The sequence below is a fragment of the Protopterus annectens genome, chromosome 17.part0, assembly GCF_019279795.1.
Source record: "Protopterus annectens isolate FY-2018-M chromosome 17.part0, PAN1.0, whole genome shotgun sequence".
Taxonomy (NCBI): Eukaryota; Metazoa; Chordata; order Ceratodontiformes; family Protopteridae; genus Protopterus; species Protopterus annectens.
In genome coordinates, this window is record NC_056751.1 from 543997859 (window position 1) to 544019501 (window position 21643).

The following is a 21643-nucleotide window of genomic DNA, read 5'->3' on the forward strand; positions in this document are numbered from 1 at the left end:
AGGAAATTTTGTAAAAATGTTTGCAGGCCAATCATATTTGCTTCACTAAATAGTCAATGCAAATACATTTCAAAGAATGATAAAAAAATTATCAGAATTGTTACCTATGGTAACATAACAAGAAAGCAGACCTTTTTATTCACCGTGTTGCCATGTTAAAGACTTTAAGTGTTCTGTGTGTTAGTGTGACTTAATAAAATATCACATTCAGTAAGGCATGATTTACACAGCTTCTTAAACTGTATGTTACAACTATTTACAGGATTTGTTTCAACTAGTACCACAATTTGTGTCAAAGAAGTTTGCCAGTGGTCTACGTGGTATGATGTCAGCTATCCAGAGTATGAGAAGAATGGTGATGGAGACTTTGAAACATTTGAAAATATAAGGAAACACCATTATGAAATATGTGACTATCCAAAAGATGTGGAATGCAGAGCTGTTCACTACCCTTCAATTCCAATTCAAGATGTGGGGCAAAGGGTAATATGCAACAATGTAACTGGACTAATATGTCACAACAAGGAACAATTTCCACCAATTTGTTACAACTATGAAATTAGAATTTTTTGTTGTGACTACATGCCATGTGAAGAAACTACAACATCAGGAGTATCAACTACCACATCAAGTTATACCACCACCATAAGTAGTACAATCCAACATATAACCACATCTCCAAAATTACCAAGTACAGCAGAGTTAACCACAAGTACAAAATCAACAACTTCTACTGTCCCTACAACTACAAGGGCTACAACAGAATCAGTAATAACTCATATTGCTCCTACTACATTTACAAAGGAAGTTGTTACATCTTCTATTGTCCCTACATCTACAGAGAAAGTTGTTACATCTGAGGTCATAATGAGCACAACACCAGTTCCAGCAAGTACCTTAGTTACAGTTGTATCCACACAAGAAGAAACAGAATTCACTACAATTCCAACATCAAGTGTACCCAATGTTTTAAGTACTTCATCAACATTTGTAACAGAAACACCTAATGTTAAAACCTTTCCAACTACCATTGCAACTACAACATCAAGCAGTACAGTCAAACATACAACCACAAAAGCACCAACTACAGCAGAATTTACCACAACTGCTAAACCAACAACATCCACTATATCTCCAAGTACAAGGACAACAACAAAACCAGCGACTTCTACAGTCCCTACTACATCTACAAAGGAAATCATCACGACATCTGAGGTAATACTGAGTGCAGCACAAACAATTCCAGCAAGTACCTCAGCTACAACCGTATCTACTCAAGAAGCAACAGAATTCACTATAGTTTCAGCGACAGTGGTACCTACAGCTTCTACAAGTGTTTTAACATTAGAAACAGAAACATTAAGTAGTGAACCTTTTTCAACTATCACTTCAACTACAACTGCAAGCGATACCACTATCATAAGCAGTACAGACCAGCATACAACCACCAAAGCACCAACTACAACAGAATTAACTACAAGTACCAAAGCAACATCTGCTATCCCTCCAAGTACAACAGGAGCGATAACAGAATCAAGAACAATGCCTACAGCCACTAGTACGCCTACACAGGAATCCATCACAACATCCGAAGTAATAGTGACTACAGAACAAATGACTTCAGCAAGTAGCTCAGCTACAACTGTATCTACTCAGGAAGTAACAGAATTCAGTACAGTTCTGACATCAACAGCACCCACTGCTTCTACAAGTATTTCAACATTAGAAACAGAAACATTAAGTAGTGAACCTTTTTCAACTATCACTTCAACTACAACTGCAAGCGATACCACTATCATAAGCAGTACAGACCAGCATACAACCACCAAAGCACCAACTACAACAGAATTAACTACAAGTACCAAAGCAACATCTGCTATCCCTCCAAGTACAACAGGAGCGATAACAGAATCAAGAACAATGCCTACAGCCACTAGTACGCCTACACAGGAATCCATCACAACATCCGAAGTAATAGTGACTACAGAACAAATGACTTCAGCAAGTAGTTCATCTACAAGTCTATCTACTCAGGAAGTAACAGAATTCAGTACAGTTCTGACATCAACAGCACCTGCTGTTTCTTCAAGTATTTCATTAACATTAGCAACAGAAACATCAGTTGCAACAAGTCAAAGCGCTACAGAAACAGAAGCATTATCATCCACACCATGGAGCACATCCAAATATAGTACAGCCTATAGTACAGCAGTGTCACTGCAAACAACAGAATTTCCAAAAAGTACGACTTTTGTTGTACCAGTAACTCCAGGAATAGAAACAACCTCTGCCATAACCACTGCTTCTTCTAGTACAGAGTCTACTGTAACATCTAGTACAGCTTCTGCAGTGACAAGGACTAAAGGCCCAGTAAGTACAACAAAAGTAGAGAAATCGACAGAAGAATCTAGAATAACATTTATAACCCCAACTATGAGCACAACTGAAGCTATCACTGAGATGCAAACATTCACTCAGACTAAACAATCAATACCAGTTACTACAGTGACAACTCTGTCAACAACACAAGTAATATCCTCTAAAATGCCAGAACTTACCTCCACAGCTATTCCTGAATCTCTAACTACAAAACATTCCACAGTTTCAGTGCCTACATCATCCTTAGTTAGTTCACTCTCTTCAGTTCCAGCCACTGTGCTCTCCACCAAAGTTATTTCCACAGCCCAGACAACTACAGGAAACATTCCAACATCTTTTCAAACAGAAGAGCCAACACCATCAATATCCACTTTTACTACAAACACAACTCAGAGTACCACAACCACTCCTGCAATATCTGTTGTAACAGTACTCCGTCCTTCAACTCCACCACCTATTTTAACTACTGGTCATCAAGACAAGAATACACTTGTAACAACTAGATATTCTACTCCAACCAGCACCACCACTGTAATTCCTAGTTCTACTACACAACCAGTCACAACTGCTCCTCCAACATTATTGTTTTCATCATCACCGATTGCTTCATTTTCTACAACAAGTTCTGAAAAGCCTACAACTTTTAAATCTACTCAAACTGAAATGACATTCTCTACACAATGCTTCTGTAGTGTGAATGGGACACTGTTCTCCCCTGGTAAGTATGTGTTTTTAAATCCCTTACAATACTGTGAATGTTGGAATAAATGTCTCATGAACTTCGAGCAGGGCTGCTGTTCAAAATCACTATCTTTGTCTTCATAATTAAATGATGTGTTAAGTTATTGAATGCTATATGACTAGAACAACTGTCCTGTTGCATACAGAACTGATTGATTATATTAAGAAATAAGCAAAAGTTTATATTAAGTTGCACCCCACGTTGTTGCTATTAAATGTCTGGCATGTTATTTTTCTGCATCCATCTTTGTGTTATCCCATCTCATAATGTAATAGTTGATCTTGGGGTTTGTAGTAAGGGTGATATACACAATCTTGCAAGCTTGCATTTAGATTAAAAACGGCTTTTATCTCTGCTTTAAAAAACTGGAATGTCACTCTATCATGGAGAAGTACCATCATCCGATAGTTCTGGACCAGATTCCTTTCCGTCTATATTTGTGACTATATCACTCTGTGATAGTCACTTAACCACAGTGTCCATAGGTCATTAGGAAATCTTATATCTTTTGGGTTTATCACATTGATATATAAGTAAATTGAATATAATTAAAGTTATCACTGAGATAATCAAATGATCTCAAACTGGCATTACATTTGCATGATGTTTTGTTTTATTATCACTATTCTCCAATCACAGGTCAAGTATGATTGGCAGGGAAACCATTTTAGAATTACAAAATAAGATTGAAATCTGGGTTTAGAGAAGTTTTGATTAGAGCTCATGATGTTTCATTAGAGGAATATACTATGAGATACTGAAGCTGTGTTATCAACCACAATTAATCACTGAATATTTTCTTAATAAAACAAACCAGACTGAAACTGTTTATTTAAAGCTTTCTGACAAAACAGATATCTGGAGGGAGTACAGGATGATGTATGCTACATAATCTGTTAGTGTCTTCCTTAGCTGAAGTGAAGATTACAGTAAAATATGCTAAAGTCTAGTTTAGTCACTTAAATCTTGTAAAGTTTCCACTTAATGTTTGTCATTGTGAGACAAATCTGAACCTGTCAGTTGGGTTTGAGCAAGATCAAAGTAATCAAGAGGAATATGTGTCAGAGCAGTGAACCTTTAAAATAAAAATTTGTAGTAGCGCTAGGGCATGCCATAGATATGTAGATTTATCAAGACGCTGTAATGGTAAAGATTAATCCCTATATTAAGTATTTTCTGAAAAGTGAAATCATGACATATACTAGTTATGACTGTGAAAATAAGGACATCAGAGTATTCCAAGAGCCATATAGATCTTATGAGCTTTAGGCCCATAAAACTTATATCAAGACTTGTTACATTCCAAACTTGAGTTCATAACAGCTGTTGTTCATGTGAGCTTTGATCAAGACAATAATCACACCAAATCTCATGAAACACCTTTAATGATTCCACAATAATAACTTTGTTTGTTTAGAACAGAAATCATAATGACATCATCAATTTATTTATGAGCACCGTTGGTGTGTATCACTTCAGGCTAGATAAAAAAAAAAATTTGACCTCTTCCCCAAGCTTATAAAACCCTGTCCTGCACAGTTCTCTGATATGATATTTCAGTCGACTTTGCTGATAATGCTGAATAATCAGTTGTATACAATGTTGCAGCCAGGATCAGTAATCACATTTTCAACAGATTGTACAATGATGCATCCTGCTTTAGTCCCTTTTGCTGTGTCTTGCTGCAGATCATGCACTATACCCAGCCATGTGCAATGCAACCCACCCACCACATCTCTCAATCTCTTAGTATAAGAAATCCAGATAACGCAACACTAAAAATAATAAGGGGACAAAAGCCCAAAAATAGGGACAAAATTTAAACAGTGCTCTTATAAACTTGAAAAATTGCTAAAATAAATTTTTTGTCAGCATGCATTGTCTTAAGGATATAAAACCTGAAGCTCAAATATCTGTTGCTATTTACTGACTTCAGCCCTCAGTGGTTTGACAGAAAACCACAAATTTTATGAGGATCAAACCAAAAATAGCATGCAAAAATGTGAACATTCTATGAAAATCTGGACACCTGGTGCTTTGCAGTATTAGACCTCACCTATTGCAAAACTCATTTGTAAGCTGCACCTGGGACCTGTAACTTGTGCTTTGCTATAGACCATCTATGCGCAGTATGTCTAGATGCAACATTCAAAGTTCTGCACTGCACCCATGTGTTATCCTAACCAAATTATGTCTTTAGCACCTTTCTCTACATGTTGTCACTCTACCGTGTCTCCATGTGTACACCTAGATGAGTGCACTCATCTTTGTCAGCTGTGAATTTTAAATAAAGTTAACTTATCAAAGCGCACAGTCTTGTATTCCTGGTAAGTCCCTTCTTACAGTTTTGCATTGATTCATCTCAGTCTCTCTAGCCTGTTGCTTATCTCAATGATCCTCCTGCCCAATGCTTCAGTTAGCTGCACCAATTCCTACTGGTCAGTCAGTGACCACACTTAGTGGAGTACTACTTCACAGTCTGAGGTATCTCACCAGATTATATTTCTACATGCCAAACCATTTATTATATGGTTACCTTCAGAAAATAAATAGATATGTGCTAGTGGTGGAAAACTTTATTTTACATTACATAAACTGGTAGGAAGTAAGTGTCTGCTAAGCAAGCAATAATGCCTGACAAGGTAGGTGTTACAGGGAAATAATGGACCATCCAGGGTCCAGAGGACTTTCCCACCTCCCTTGTGAGGTCTGGTTCTTCCCTGTAATACCATCTTGGAGGGCGTTATTATTTTTTCTTTAATTTAATCTGCTTTAAGAAGTTACAAAGTGAGAACCAATACAAGAGCAAAACACCATATCAGTACAACAACACCATACCATGGAGGACATTACAGGCCATTTGTTAAATTGTTTTGTATTTATTTATTTTATTATTAGTATATACATTCTTTTTATTTTTGTGATGTAAAACTGTTCATTGGCCCAATGTCTCAATGTTGTTGCAGAATATGCTATTGTTGTTGGAGGAACTATTTTATATCTAGAATATAAATTTTTAAGAATTTAGTAATGCCTGTGAGCATGCATGCACACATACACACACACACACACACACACACACACACACACACACACACACACACACACACACACACACACACACACACACACACACACACACACACACACACACACACACACACACACACACACACACATGCACAGGTCCTCACTTAAAGTGCTGCCAGTTATTTGTTTTTCCCCCTCTTGCTAATTCACAGTTAGAGAGAAAAAAGGTAACTGCTGCTGCATTTACTTGTGTTAATTATGTTAATTTTTATTTATTTATTTATACTTTAATTTTATTTTCCTACTTCCTTAGTATGACCTTGATTAGGGGAAAGGAAATGGCATCTGCAGTAAATAACTTCACTCTTGGGACTAGGATGTATGCCAGAATGCACTATCTTCTTTTTATGAAGCACTCCTCGTACACTAATTCCACTCTTTGGAATGTCACAGGTTCACTAGGTATCACTGGTTCCCCGAGTTCATTTTCTAATCCATTTTATTTGACTGAGTACTGCAGTTAGACTAAGACAAGTGCTTCCCCCAGTCATTCCTCCTGAAATTTTATACTATTTTAAAACTAAAAGTTATCGTAGCATCAAGGGTCCCAGTGCTCTTATCTTTTGATTCTTATTCTGATAGTAGATTTTCCCTACAGACGCCAACTCTGTGAAAAATGCTTCCTTATGTTAATATTAAACGTATCTCCCTTTATAAATCAGTATCAGTGGCACAGAGGGGATAGAACCATGAATACACCATCATAGTCACTATCCTCTGTGCTGCTTCAAGTTCTGTGATCCTTCCTTCATTCCCTCCTTCCCTTTAAAACCTACAGTATTGCACACAGTATTCCAGGTGTGACTGTACCTATAAAACACTGTCACCTTCTTGTCTCTCTCACTGTTCTCTCCTAGAAATATTCCTCAGCATTTGGAGTGCTTTTACTGCTGATGTATTGATCTAATGATGACAGTTTATGTAAACTGTTTTATAACCGCCACACTGTTTTTGTTGTAGGCTCCTTAACCTGTCTCCCCGACTGCATATTGTACTCATATGTTATCATTCAACAAGTGCAGCATTTTATCCTTCATTGGAATGAAATGAAGCCATTACCCATTGGGCTATGTATCCAGTTTCCAAGCTCCCTCTTCAGCCTTGGTCCCCATGCATTATCACCTCCCAACCTTGCTGTCATCTGCAAGGAGACAGCCCCACATTTCTATGCCATGATAAAAGTCAGAGATGAAATATTACATGTGGCAGGTACCAAGAGAGACTCCTACAAGAAACCACTTAACACTTTTTACCCTCTAAGATTACTTTCCTGACAGTCATCATTTGTTTCTTGCTTTACATCCAGTTCTCTCTCTCCATCCACATAGTGTTCCACTCGCTGTGATATTTGGATACAGCCTGAGATAACAGGCAGAAACAAAGGTTTTGTTGAAAATCAGATAGACCACTCATTTATGATTAGTTCTGTTTACCTTTCTGGGAATCCAGTCATAGAACTGCATAGGGTTATATTGATACTATCTATCTGGTGTGAACTCCATGTCAGAAATGGCTGAACAATCTACTCTGTCTAGTAAACCCATACATTTCAGCTTTTTTGCTGAAGAATTTCAGACAATGCCAAAATAATGGGGAAGACAGAAGGTCAAAATTTGGGACAATGTTTAAATATTACTGTAATTCACTTTAAAAGTTTATAGAATAGCAGGTTTTACATCAACATGCATTATTTGAAGAATATGGAAAGTACAAAGTCTGGCATTATTGACTGATGTAATCCTCAGGGAGTTACTAGACAATCAAACTTTTTATGGAGGGCAAGGAAAGAATATGATGCAAAATCAGAGACATTCTGCAAAATTCTGGAGAGTTGAGAGATGTGGGTGATAGATGACTTTATGACTTCTATCCCTGGCTTGTAATTTTCTGGACTGCTGCTTGTGCTATCTTTATAAATGGCACAACAACTGCTTGCTTCTGGTCCTGTGGGACCAGCCCCTTTCTAAGATGTCTGCAGAATGACCATACTAAAAGCACTGCAATCCCTTTAGGATCATCATGGGAATTCCATCCAGACCAGTTGCCTGACCCTCCTTCAGACGTATGGTTTCTTTTCCTCTTCTCCAGTACTTCTTCATATCATCAGTTTCAGAGACAGAATTCAAAATCCTGACACATGCCCTTATATTATGGAATAATTACTCACAGCAGGTTATTTTAATTACAGAGAATGAAGAAATCATTTGCATACCCATAAATCTTGCTTACAAAGATATATCGTCAATTGAGAAATGTAAGCAGCAAATCATAAAGGCAGTTGTTGAAAAAAATAAAGCAAAACATTTAGTTATGTATTAGATTACCAATATGCATTTTATTTACTTTTTAACATTATAAAGATTGTAAGATTGCCCTAGAGATAAAGAATACACAAAATATGTGCATTTATATTTAAAAACATTAAGAAATAAGAATTTCTGAGGTTACGTAAAATAGCATTTTTTTATCACACAGCATTTTATGTAGTTTGATGGTGTGGGAGTAAAAAACTGTTAACAGCTGCTGCTGTAAAGCAACAGAAAACTTAATTATCTTCCAATTGTTTTAAGGTACCCTCATATATTCCAGCTCAGACAGTGCTGGTTGGTGTTTTTATGCATGGTGCAGCAAAACATGTGAGATAGAAAGAAAGATGGAAGAATGTAAAGGCACCACCATGACTAGTACTTTAAAGTCTGAAGCAACCCAAAAGGAATCGACTACCAGTGCCACAACAAAATCAAGCACAACTAAAGCAAGCACTGCAAAGACATCGAAACCAGTCACTTCGACATCCAGCACAAAACCTGCAGGTTGCACTGACCTAAAACCACCACGAGAAGTAAGTGCACAGACATGACTTTCTGAATAGGTTTTGATTTAATGTGTATCAAGGATTTCTTTTCACACTTGGATATTAAAATGCCTCCACTGTTAGCACAACTTTTTCCTTGATATTAAATGTCTTGTTCTTGGTGGCTTCTTTATTCAATCTTTATATTTCTATTTTCTAGGAATAGGTGAAACAAGGAAAAAGTCTGGAAAATTCAGGGTAACTCATTTAAATTTAGAAATATGTAAACAATGGGTTATGTCACACTTTACAAAGAATGTATAAACTAGAGTAGAATTTATCTTATACCATGCTGTGAGTAAATTATGCATGGTTAGTGCAATGAGGAATTCCGATTGATTAACAGAATGTTTTAGTAGAAGTAAATCACTTCATAATGCCCACTGAAATGTTCAGTACATAGGCATGTGGGTATTTTTTAATAAAAAGAATGGATGCTGTACAACCAATCAAGTGACAGATGTACAAACACTGCTCTTTTGAAGCCAGGGACTGAGGTGTCTTGTCGCTTGGGTAGGCTTCCTCTAGCATCAGACTCAGACTCAAATATGTGTTCAGGTAAGCACCCGATGCAGCTTACCTGAAAATATTATTCGAGTCTGAGTGAGATAATTGTGGCAGCAGTGGTGAGTAACTAGGAGGGGGTGGGAATGTCGATTATGACAACAGTTAGGAAGCAGTATTAGGTTTTAGGGAGAGGGAGGATGAATTTTAGGTTTAGGTAGTGGGGGTTTATATTTAGGGAGTGGGAAGGGAGTTTTAGGGTTAGGGAGCAAAAAGGGATTTTATGTTTAGGGAGCAAGAATGGATTTTTTGGATTATGTATCAAAAAATTTGTCATATGGTAAGGGAACAGGAAGTGTATTTTAGGTTTACAGAGAGGGAAGGGAGTTTTAGAGTTGGGGAGTGAAAAGAATGTTTTAGGGTTAGAATTTGGGGTTCTTTTTGGGTTGTACAGTTTTGTAAGAAAGGGTGTTGGGAAAACTAAGTAGATTTAGAAGATTGAGTTAGTGACACTTGAAGTGGTTGCCTTTTTGAGCAAGTGGCAGTGAGCAAATGTGTTGTGAGCAAAAAGCATGTGAGCAATTGTAGTAGACCCAAAAGAATCAGCTCAACATATTCTGCAACCAGTCCCAAAATACAAAGTAAGGAACTTTGCAATTAATTAATTAATTCATCTTGTTCCTGCTAGGCAAATAAGTATGCCTTACATTATTTAAAGAGAGTTAAAGAATGTTCCAGAATTTATGCCTGAGATTCCCTTTTCACTGGAATGAATTTTTGGTTTGTTTGTGTCATGTGCACATGCACTATGTAAACTACACATGCTCAGCAGTCATGTGACTGAGGAGTCAGATGAGAAAATGACACAGATTTAATCGTATCTGCCAAGCACCAGTATCTGGCATAGGGGTAAAAGTTGCCATGGGAATTAATCCTACCAGATTTGGCTGATGATCCCTTAGGCTTTGCCATATGGCTCAAAACTGACCATTCAGGAATAAATATCACAGTAACTCCTTCCCTTTCAACTGTTAAGATGTAGTGAAGTTATAAGCTACCTGACCTTTGTATATGTCTGCTTTTTGACATATGAAATGTTGAGCTTAATGCAAGATTTAAAACAAGTTGCACACTGTTTATACTATTTGATAGGATAACTGAGGAAGCTGTGACATTAAGCTATACATCAATTTCTTTATGTCTTTCTTTTGCAGTATGGTGAAACATGGAAAATAGACAACTGTACAACAGCAACTTGCAAAGGATGGAATAACATAATTGTAAAAAATGTGACATGCTCCAATGTACCATTGCTCAAATGTGCAAATGGACGACAACCAGTGAAGGTTTATGACAGTAATGGGTGCTGTTATCATTATGAATGTGAATGTAAGGAATTTATGTATGTATTTATGTATGTATATTTGAATGTTAAATATAAACAGGCAAGTTAATGTAAAACTGATATTACCACTCAAAACAGCCAGCAATAAACAGGTACTGAATAGAATGAGATATTTTGCAGCATACTATATCCAAATTCAGGCTACATTTTACTGTAACTTCAGGAAGAACTTCCCATGACTCGAATAATACTTTACTGAAGAAACAACAGACTCAGTGTAAATGTTACTGTTAGATGATGTTAAGAAACTAAAAAATCTAAATTTTAAACAATACACAACAAAGTAAGCAACTTTTTAATGTTAATTGTAGCAGCAGTTTTATATAAGTACTTTAAAGAATATTCTAGACTATACTACCTACCTAACCTTTAGCTCATTTTGTCATTCACTTCATAGATTACATTCCTTTTCTTGCTTCCTGATATTCAATTATAATAAAGTCATGAAAAGGTACTGTTATCCTACATGAAATATATATTAGCTAACAGCTCTGTTTTTCAATCATCTGAGGTACAGACAAGTCCAAATTATGCAAAAGTTTGGATGTAGCTATTTCAGTACAGGATAGAAATATAAAGGCTTATTTGATGAAAGCAAAATATCTGAAAACAATTCCTTCCCCTAAGAGAAAGGTGAGTAATAAAATATACCCAGCAAGATGTCTTACAAGAGCAAATTTCACTGTTAACTCAGCATATGGCAGTCTTAAAGTTAACTGCAATTAATATGCTAAAAGGAAGGGTATTTACTGAGAATCATAGATAGAAGCATAAAATGTGAAGCACAATCATCCATGAAAATATTTGTAATACAAACAGATTGTTGTCAAATATGTTTAGCTTGAACATAAATTTTGGTTTCTGGGTTTGAGTGACATGGACCCCTGCTTGTCCTATAAAGGGTAAAATTAAGGACCTCAAGGTCATTTATGACTAAAAATAAAACATCCTTCTCTTTGAAGACAGTGGAGAGGACAGATTGGGATGTCAGATGATTAGTCCCACTCCCCCAACATTCTGTTTGCCATGTCAGCTCCAAGGCAGGTAAAGTACAGCAATGCTAGGTTCAAGGCCCCCTCCTCCAGAGTGACATCACTGGTAAAAGCAGGCAGAGTTCTGAACCAGGGCCTGGACAGCCACTATTTCAGCTCCAGAGGACATTAAAGTGAAAAGTCACAAAGAACTGCCTTAAGTAAGGACCTTCCTTATCTTGTAACTATTTAGTTAGGTACTTCCTGGATTAATGTAGGAAAATGTCACTGTTGTTAGTATTTCCTGCCTTAGAATGAGTACAACTGCCCCTTGCATCTTATTGTATGAATACTAGGTATCTTAGGAACACTTTCTGTAATGGGTATCCTTCTAACTGGAGCTCATTTACTCTACTGCTATACCCTAGCCACTCTCCTGTATGTCTCTCAGATGTAACACGCAGTTAGTTACTATTAGTTTTTGACTGCTTCCTGTCTCCCATCTGCTACATATATCTCACTCCTACGTCCCTATTTTCCCCCATCTGGACTGGCCTTGTTCTGTCTACTTTAGTACTCTCATACCGCTATTTAATACACTGTCCTATTCTATCACCCTCTGATATGATCTTCCATGTTTTTCGTACTGATACTTCCATCTTTTTGCTGTTAGTTTTTAACACTGCCACTGCTATTGATGTGTCCTAGTCAATTACAACATTTTTGTTTACCTTTTACTAATCCTGACTGATTCTTTTCCTGCAGGACTCAGTTGGTCCCCGCTCAGCTTTACTCCACCCCTCCCCCCATTCTAAGTCACCCTTGACATCACTTCCTTTACACTGGACCTACCTTTCTGTAGCCAAATTCCAACCTATCACAGGGCCCCTAACTCCTCCCAACTGCAGCAACATAACCATCTCACAAATAACCACTCTCAGACTCTCACATCTGCCAGCCATAGAAATTACATTTGTCTCATTTGCTCTTCATATAGTTACATAGGTTCATAGATTCCATTTATGCGTAGTAAGTTTCCCATTTTGTTCTTGAAATAACCTATCCCATTTGGTTATGGATTGGCCTTACCCATCCCATGGTCATAATTATATATTACTTCTAATGAAAACAAATGGGATCAAACCATAAATAATTTGAGCAGACCCATGCATAGGATAAATCATTTAGGAGCTGCGTCTGTCCAGTAGTAGCACAGGAGAGGGTCCAGGGATAAATTTTCTGTTTCTAATCTATAGATCTGAGTTGCAGTTGAAACTGGACAGGGATTGCATTTCTTTTATGTGATGGGAAGTGTGTTCCACAGCACCAGTATCCTTTGCAAAATATACCTGTCCCTCCAAACCATGCTATTACTATTTTAGAAGAGGTTTAGATCTCTAGACCAAGTATTTATGATGCCATCTGACTTGCTGTTGTGCAGTAAGTTCATAAGTAATGGGTTGTAGGATGCCCTGTATGCCAAACACAGGTCACCTTTTAGTAGTCTTTGGGATACTGAGTATAATGACAGGGATTTGACTTAGTCCATGTACGACATGCTGTTTAGGCCTTGCATCCTTTAAGTAAGTTATCTCTGTAGGTGTTCCAGTTGTTGCATGTGGTTGGACAGATACATGCCAAAGGAGGCATTATATTTAATGACTGGCCTAATGAGGGTTGAATAAAGGGGGACAATGACATCCCTAGATCTAGAGACAATCCCTTTATTTATAAGCTGTGCAATATAGAAGACCTTTCGTCCAATAGACACATGTAAGTCAAAAGTTAGATGACTGTCCACATAAGTTCCTAGATCCTGAACAACTCGTTCAACTAGTTTCCTGGGGTTGATAACTTCCCAAAGGATACAGTAATGCATTTTCTGGCATTTAGTTTTAGACCATTATTTTGACACCAATTATTTATGTGAGAGAAACCTTCCTGCAGGATGGCAGGATGGCATTTGGGACATCCACCTAAATTTCATTATTAGTGTCCTTAGTTATTTTCTGCTGCCTCTACCACTGACTGACTTCCAATATCTGTGATACTTCTCCATGAATACTTTAAGATAGCGGCCGATGCCATAGCATATCCAGTATCTACCCATATCAGTAGATTGATAACTGAACCCTATGTACCCACATCATGGAAACAAATCCTATGTTATCCTTCTTAATAAAGGTAGCATCTCGGCTAATGTCTCTAAATTTTGGCCTTTTGCAATATTAGCTGTTTTCTGAAAAATTCTTGAAAGATACATTCACAACCAACTCCTCCACTATCTTCTGCAAAAACACCTCTTCCCATCCATCCAATATGGCTTCCACCAAACACACAGTACAACTACTACCCTCTTATCTTTCATTTACACCATAAACAAATGCAGAGACTCAGGCTAGCTTGTTTCCTCCTTATTCCTTGACCTGTCAAACGCTTTTAGTATAGTTTATACACCTAAACACCTGTATACACTGATTCAACGTGGACTGTCCCTTTCTTTATTATTGTGGTTCAATAGCTATTTACTGACAGGCTCCAGTATGTAAAATGGCAGAATACTCTATGTCTCCATACTTTCAAATCTCCACTGGTGTACCACAAGGCTATATTCTTGGTTCTTTCCTTTTTAATACCTTTATCAATTACCTGCACACCTCAGTGGGTTAAGTCTCTGTTATACATTATGCTGATAATTCTAAGCTTTTTCTCTGCATCTTCTGCATCTCATAACACTTTCTGAAGTCCATATCAGGCAAGAAGCTTTACCCTGAGTTGATAAATGGCTCCATAATGCCCAGCTACTACTCAACACTAAAAAAAAAAAACAACCAAAAAAAAAAAATACCACTATTCTTCCCCAAATCACACAGGCCAGATAAACAGAATTTCAAAATCATTTCACTAACAAAGCTGAAATTGAAGTAGTCTCCCATAAGAAAGGCCTTGGAATGATAAAAAAATTATAAACTTAAATTTCAACTGCATTTTCAAAATAACATGAAAAAGACTCAACAAAAATTAGCAATGCTCTACAGGCATAAAAATTTCCTTAGCAACACCAACAAAACCACTGTTGCCACTACTTATCTTCTCCCATCTCTCTTATGTGGAACATCCATTCTAACCAACCTTCAGGCTACAGTTCAAAATAAGCTGGATACATGCTATAATGTTACAAAATTTCTCACCAACAAACAGTACCACAACCACCACTGCTTTGCCCTTAAGGCTTTGAATTGGCTTGAACTGCTTTACCATTTACGTTATATACAGTTTATCTCTACACACAACATCATTCACAAGGTCAATGACTGGCCTAATTTTACTCCTATTCTTCATTCCTATCACTCTAATAAACTACTTTGATCTGATAAACAACAACATCTCAGCATACATAAACTCCATAAATCCTTTGGACAAAGTATCTACTTGTCCTCTGTTGCTAAAAATGAAATTCTATTCCCCTCCAAATTAGATCTACCTCTAACCTTTCCAACTTCAAACAACTAAAAGACTACCTAAATAAAACTTGGCACTGCTCCTACACTATGTCAGGCTGAACTAGTCGCAACCTCCTTCCAACAACAGTATACTTTGACAATGTTCAGAGAGAGGGAATTAATAAAATCTATTTCTTAGACAAAGAATAAATATGTTTTTGCCTAGTCTATATTATCTAGTCATCTCTGTTCCAGAGTGTACTCAGTGTGTCTATTTTTATTTCTATGAACTGTATCTTGTGAATTTTTGTCTATTGACATTGTTGTTTTTCAGCTTGTTATAGGTGTCCAAATATTTGTACTATTTGTACATAGGTTCACAATGTATGAACTGAAGCTGAAATTATACTTAGTCATTACTCTGTATTAGATTTTGCAATAACTTTATTTAACTGTTACCATATTATGTCAATGTGGAACTTTTCTCCCGGGCATCTGCAGAAAATGGGATATTATCCCAGTTGGACTTTCCTGGTAAATGAATGTTAAATAAAAATAAATAAAATAAAATGTCCTCTGCATGCATATGCCTAAGTACCTAGGAATGGCTTAGAAGGCAACTGGGAATGAGTTACAGCGACAGGTAGAAGTAGGTAGATGTTTACTAAAATGGGTAACATTCAGAAGCATCTTTGGTCAGAATAAGTAAAATCCAAGTGGGTGTTGAAAAATCATAACCATTCATAGAGGCTGTAGTAACAAAGCTTTATAGTGGCTTTTCAACTGTTCAGTTTTGCAGAATGCTCAGATTTCTGCTTCATATTTCTGGTCTATTTCTTATATAATTGTGGTTTTTTTTGGAAAGTCACTGGCAATTCATTGATGACTAAAGTCAGAAAATAATGGCAGACAATTGAGTTTCAGACTTCATGCAAAATGCAATACCTGTTATTCTATCAACTTCCTAAGTTTGTAAGAGCAATGTTTAAAAAGTGTCCTTATTTTTGGGCCTTTGTCCCTCTATTATTTGTGGCTTTGTCCATTTTTTATGCTCTAAAAGTGTAAGAGGTATGCTTGAAGACCACAGTCTCAAAACCATGGACTTGAGCATCCTGTATTTTGTGTAAGCCTCCATTCAGACTTAAACTTGAATATAAGTTCAGGTAGGAAGCTTCCATTCCTTACACAAACACAGTATTTGAGTTTGAGTGAGGTAAATCTGGCAGCCAATGGGAAGGGAGCGTGAGGCAGCCAGATTGCAGATTAAAATTGCAGTTGGGAGGGTGATTCAGGTTTAGTGAAGGGGAGCACAGTTTTAGGGATAAGGAGTAAGAGGGGAGTTTTACGGTTAAGAAAGATTATAACTGGGATATTGTCCCTGCAGAAACAGGGCCTACTCTGTCTTACAGAAAACCGATCACCTGATATATACTTTACTGACCACATAGCCCCACTGCCTCTACTAGACCAGTCTAATCAGAAGCTGAATGGAAGCAACTTTGGCATTCTGTTAGAGAAGTACCTTGCACTTTGTACTGCGCAGGTATGGGTGTGTCAGTTGTGATTGACAGAGAAGATGGGAGTGGAAATGCCCGATGACTGGTAGGCATGTTAATTTGCATGTCACGTCATGTGAAACTGCCAAATATTCACGCATACATCTGTTAGTTGCACAGTTAAAGAGGAAAAAAATATTACTTTTACTCTGTTTTGAAGGGGAAAGTCCCCCTGCACCCCCCTTTTGGAAGCACAGGAATGAATATTCAGCAGATTCCAGACGCTTCCATGAATTGTCAGCCTGGAGGCATGTATAGGATGGGATTTGCTACTGTACATCCTGTGAGGTACTTCTCTAACAGAGTGCTGCAACTTTAAAGTGCTTTTGAAATAGGATATGCAGCCTTCAGTTTGTAACGTGGGGGATTTGCTTCCTCACATTCTGATCTCCAAAGTTCAGAAGTCACATGAACTCCTTTTCTCCAAGTTAATTCAACCTCAGATGTACAAGTTTAGAGACTAAGAATGAAAGATCACATGGGGGGAGGGGGGGTTCAGCCCTTTGTCAGAAGCACTTGGTCTGGAACTTCAGTTGAACAACTATCCTGCTTTGGTTTACTGAGTGGTGGGAGCATGTTCACAGTAGACTAGGTATGTGATACTTAACTACTGTAAACCAAAGCTGACATCAAAAATAAAGGCTTACCTTGAAGCTTGCTTCCTAATCTACCTCACCAGCACTGAAATACCTTCATACTCTGCTTAGCAATGTCATAAGAAAAGGTTCACAGAAGTAAATGAATAAATTGTTAAGTGGAATGTGAAAATAATTCAGTGCCGTACTTTAATTTTATGCTATCTGCCAATTCCCATGGAATGTGGGAGGTTGACATAATTGTAAAGGTGTTTACCTTATGGACACAAGGTGCAGGGTTTGATTCTCACATGAGGTGATTGGCTTAACTTAAAATGGCCCACAAGGGTAGTTAGCTTAGTACTAACCTATGAATGATAATGTATTTGTCTTCTTTATTCTTATTTTCATTTTGCTATTTGTATTTTGCCATGGATGCAAATAGCAAGTCATACTGTTCTCAGTAAATTGTGTGCTGTTAGTCAGAAGCTCCAGTAATTTGATATATACAAACATGTAAATATAAAGTAAATACATGTTTGGAACTACATTATTTCCATGTTGCCCATTTAGCTATAAAAATATACTCTTCATTCTTTATATAATTTAATATACTAAAATTATTTTGGTAAAATCTATTTACTTTACAAATATATGTTTTACTTTATGTTGTATACTGCATTCACAAAGAAGGATACAAGGTCATTAAATGAAGCCCACACTGTGTTAATATTGCAATAGTAGGTAAAATATAAAAAGTTTTTAGTTTAAAAACAGAGAATTGCTTACATTTCTGGTTAACAAAATAGCAACAAATTAAATTACCTTTATAACACATAGCAGGAAATTTTACATATATAAAATTTGAGTAAAGAGAAAGTCTAATAATTTGGTTGCTAACATGAAAATAACAACAACAACAAAATATATATTTAGCAAAAATGCCGAATTGAAAATACTAAAATCAAACTACCAAGGCAAGGCTCCAGACACACTAGTAATTTTTTAATGCTTTTGTTGTTTAATTACAAATTCAAGAAGTTTTTGAATTTGTAATTAAAGAATAAAAGCACTAAAAAAATAATAGTGTGTCCAAAAATGCATACTTATATTCATTGCTACAAATTTTATAAGCTCTAATAAGCAAACAATTCCTTTTTAAATAATTTGTTCCTGAAATACACACTTTTGAATATGCTATTTAAAGTATGACAATTTGTAATTTGTAATTATGAAACAATTCCATGACCAACAGTATGAATATATGAAAAGGTTAAGTCCTGCAATAGGACATACCCCTGAATTCTTAAATTAGTAATTTCTCCCATTTTTGAAAATTTTACTCTGAAATTTATAAAGAAATCACTTCCATATGTAAATCCAGAATATCAAAGTATGCAGAAACATGACAAGATAATTACATTTTTTATTGCTGCTTTTATTGTATACAATGCATTCTGTATCTACATTTGTAAATGATATAGTCCCTTGATAAGGGAAACAATGTTTTTAGATTTGTTGTATGTCTGACCTTTGAAAAATATTAATATTTGGACAATTGTATTTTGCTAGGTGTCTGTAGTGGATGGGGTGATCCTCACTATATTACATTTGATGGAACATATTACACATTCCAAGGCAACTGTACATATATTCTAGTGCAACAGATAACACCAAAGTATCACAATTTCCGCATCTATATTGATAATTACTACTGTGATGCACGAGATGGTCTGTCTTGCCCACGATCCCTAATTATTTTCTATGGGCCTTCTGTTGTGGTGTTAACACATCAACTAGTCAATAAAGGAATTTCTAGCCAGGTAATGTTAAATGATCTTTAATATCAAAGTTTTTCCCTTTTTTTCCATAGTAATAAGTGAGCAAAACAAATGCTTCTGAAATTTACATTAATCATTCTTTTTATGTGGTAAAATGATTTAGATATATTTCAACGATGAGAAAATTACTCCTGCTTTCCAAAGGAATGGCATCAAGATTTCTACTTCCGGAATCAACACAATTGTTGAAATCGATGAGCTAGGAGCCTATATTTCTTTCAGTGGAATTATTTTCACTGTGATTCTTCCTTTTAGCAGGTTTGGTGACAATACAGAGGGGCAGTGTGGTAAGTAGTTACAAATGTTTGATGAGTTTTGAAAGATTAAGGAGAAAATCTACTTCATTTCTGATTTTATGTACCAGGCTAATCCTTTGACTTAAAGTGAGACAGAATAATATAAAAAGCTAATTGTGTACTCAGACTCAGATACACGAGGCAAAATGAACAAGATAAAGGCTTCAATGCAAAATTGAACAATAACTGTAGTACCTTAAAATAATGCAAACACTGTTCTTTAGATACTGAATTCTTTCATAAGCAACTATTCTATTTTTTTTTTGCGTTTTTATTAATTTTTTATAGGGGATCAATCTCATTGCTTCTAAAATCAATTGCGAAATTAATTACTGAACAGAAAAGGCTGCATAATCTTGTAATACCCAATACCAGTATAAAGCATAAATAAAGCTTTACCTCACACTTTCATGTCATCATACACAGACACATACATATGCATGTGCACAGACAAATAAATGCACATACGCACACACATGCATATATATATATATATATATATATATATATATATATATATATATATATACACACACACACACACACACACACACACACACACACACACACACACACATACACACACACACACACACACACACACACACACACACACACACACACACACAAACACACACATTAACCCTAACATGCTACTCCCCCTCTCAGCTTTGGCCATGTTCATACAGTATGAGTTATGAAAGTTTCCTTCATAGATTCGTAGATATTCAGGACACTGAGCCCTATGACCAGTCATGCTTTGATACCCAGTCAAGCCCACTCCTTATTTTTCCAGGAGCTATAACAGGGTTATCGCAGTTAATCCTGCAGAAAATGTTCTGATATTCATACCATCATCTAGTTTATGTTTAAAGGAAGATAGTGAGTCACACCACTTAACACATAGGGGGAGTTTATTCTAGAGGATTTGGAGATTAGAGGATATAATTGTATCCCTCCAATGTGTTTTATTTATCTGTTGTCAAAGATTTAGATTCCTATTTCTAGTACTGGTGGTCATATTGGACTTCTGAAGAAGCAGGAAGCTTGGGACAATTAGATCTCAAATGGCACGGGAAGCAACAGAGATCTCCCCTCAAAAATCTGTAAGACATAAAATAAAGGGTGAGACCTTCCAGCATTTCTTGGTAGCTCAGGGGCTTTAGACTTGTGATCATTTTAGTTATCAACATTTGGAGTCTTTCTAATTGTTTGACATGTTTAGTGAGATACTTTCCAAAGGGGACATTGCACTCCATAACTGGGCTGATCAATGGTGATATTCTTTTACCATTAGCGGGACTAAATATAATAATTTCTTGAAAGCCATTGTTAAGTGATGGACAAAATAGAGGGAGATATTAACCCAAGTACCTAGGTCCCTCATTACATTTTTTCTAGTGATCTGTTGTGTATACAGTACAAGGAGGGGTACAGTTTCGACCAAAAGTGATGATTTCAGCATTTAGTTTGAGCCCATTTTTAGTACACCAATAATTTACTATGAATATTTAATTGCAGAAGGTTTGGGTGTCATAGAGTGACTTATTCACAGTCATCTGCAAACTTTGTTAGCCAGAGGTCTTGGATCTCTGCTTGGAGATCTGGAAGTAAATACCAAAAAGGAGAGTTCCCAGCAAGAAGACTTGAGGGACACTGCTTGCCATTTTCTTATTTTTCTGATGATGCACCTATGTCTACCACATATGGATTGATTTTTAAAACATTTAGCTTTTGGTTAATACTAGCATGGAGGATAGTATCAAAGACCTTAGGCAGGTCAAGAAATGCTGTGTGAACTACCTGGCCACCATTTTGAAGAAAGTTACTAAATTAAATAGATAAGATTTCCCCTTCACAAAGCCAAATTGCAGGGGATCAAGTCTAGTAACGTTCTTGATATCACAGTTTATGTGGTCAGTCTATAAATCCTGTTTTATGATCAACTAAGTAAGCACACTTTCTATTATACACTCTTCATCTGCCC

The 21643-nt window shown here is 36.5% G+C and overlaps 1 protein-coding gene across 1 annotated transcript in view; it reads left to right on the forward strand.

Annotated features, from left to right (window-relative positions):
- LOC122791457 (mucin-2-like) overlaps window positions 1-21643 on the forward strand; it is a 508385-nt gene that overhangs the window by 371321 nt on the left and 115421 nt on the right. The window contains exons 32-36 of the mRNA XM_044059202.1: window positions 263-3097; window positions 8782-9053; window positions 10784-10958; window positions 19092-19342; window positions 19464-19647. Of these exons, the coding sequence (XP_043915137.1) occupies window positions 263-3097; window positions 8782-9053; window positions 10784-10958; window positions 19092-19342; window positions 19464-19647 (3717 nt within the window). The remainder of the gene's footprint in view (window positions 1-262; window positions 3098-8781; window positions 9054-10783; window positions 10959-19091; window positions 19343-19463; window positions 19648-21643) is intronic.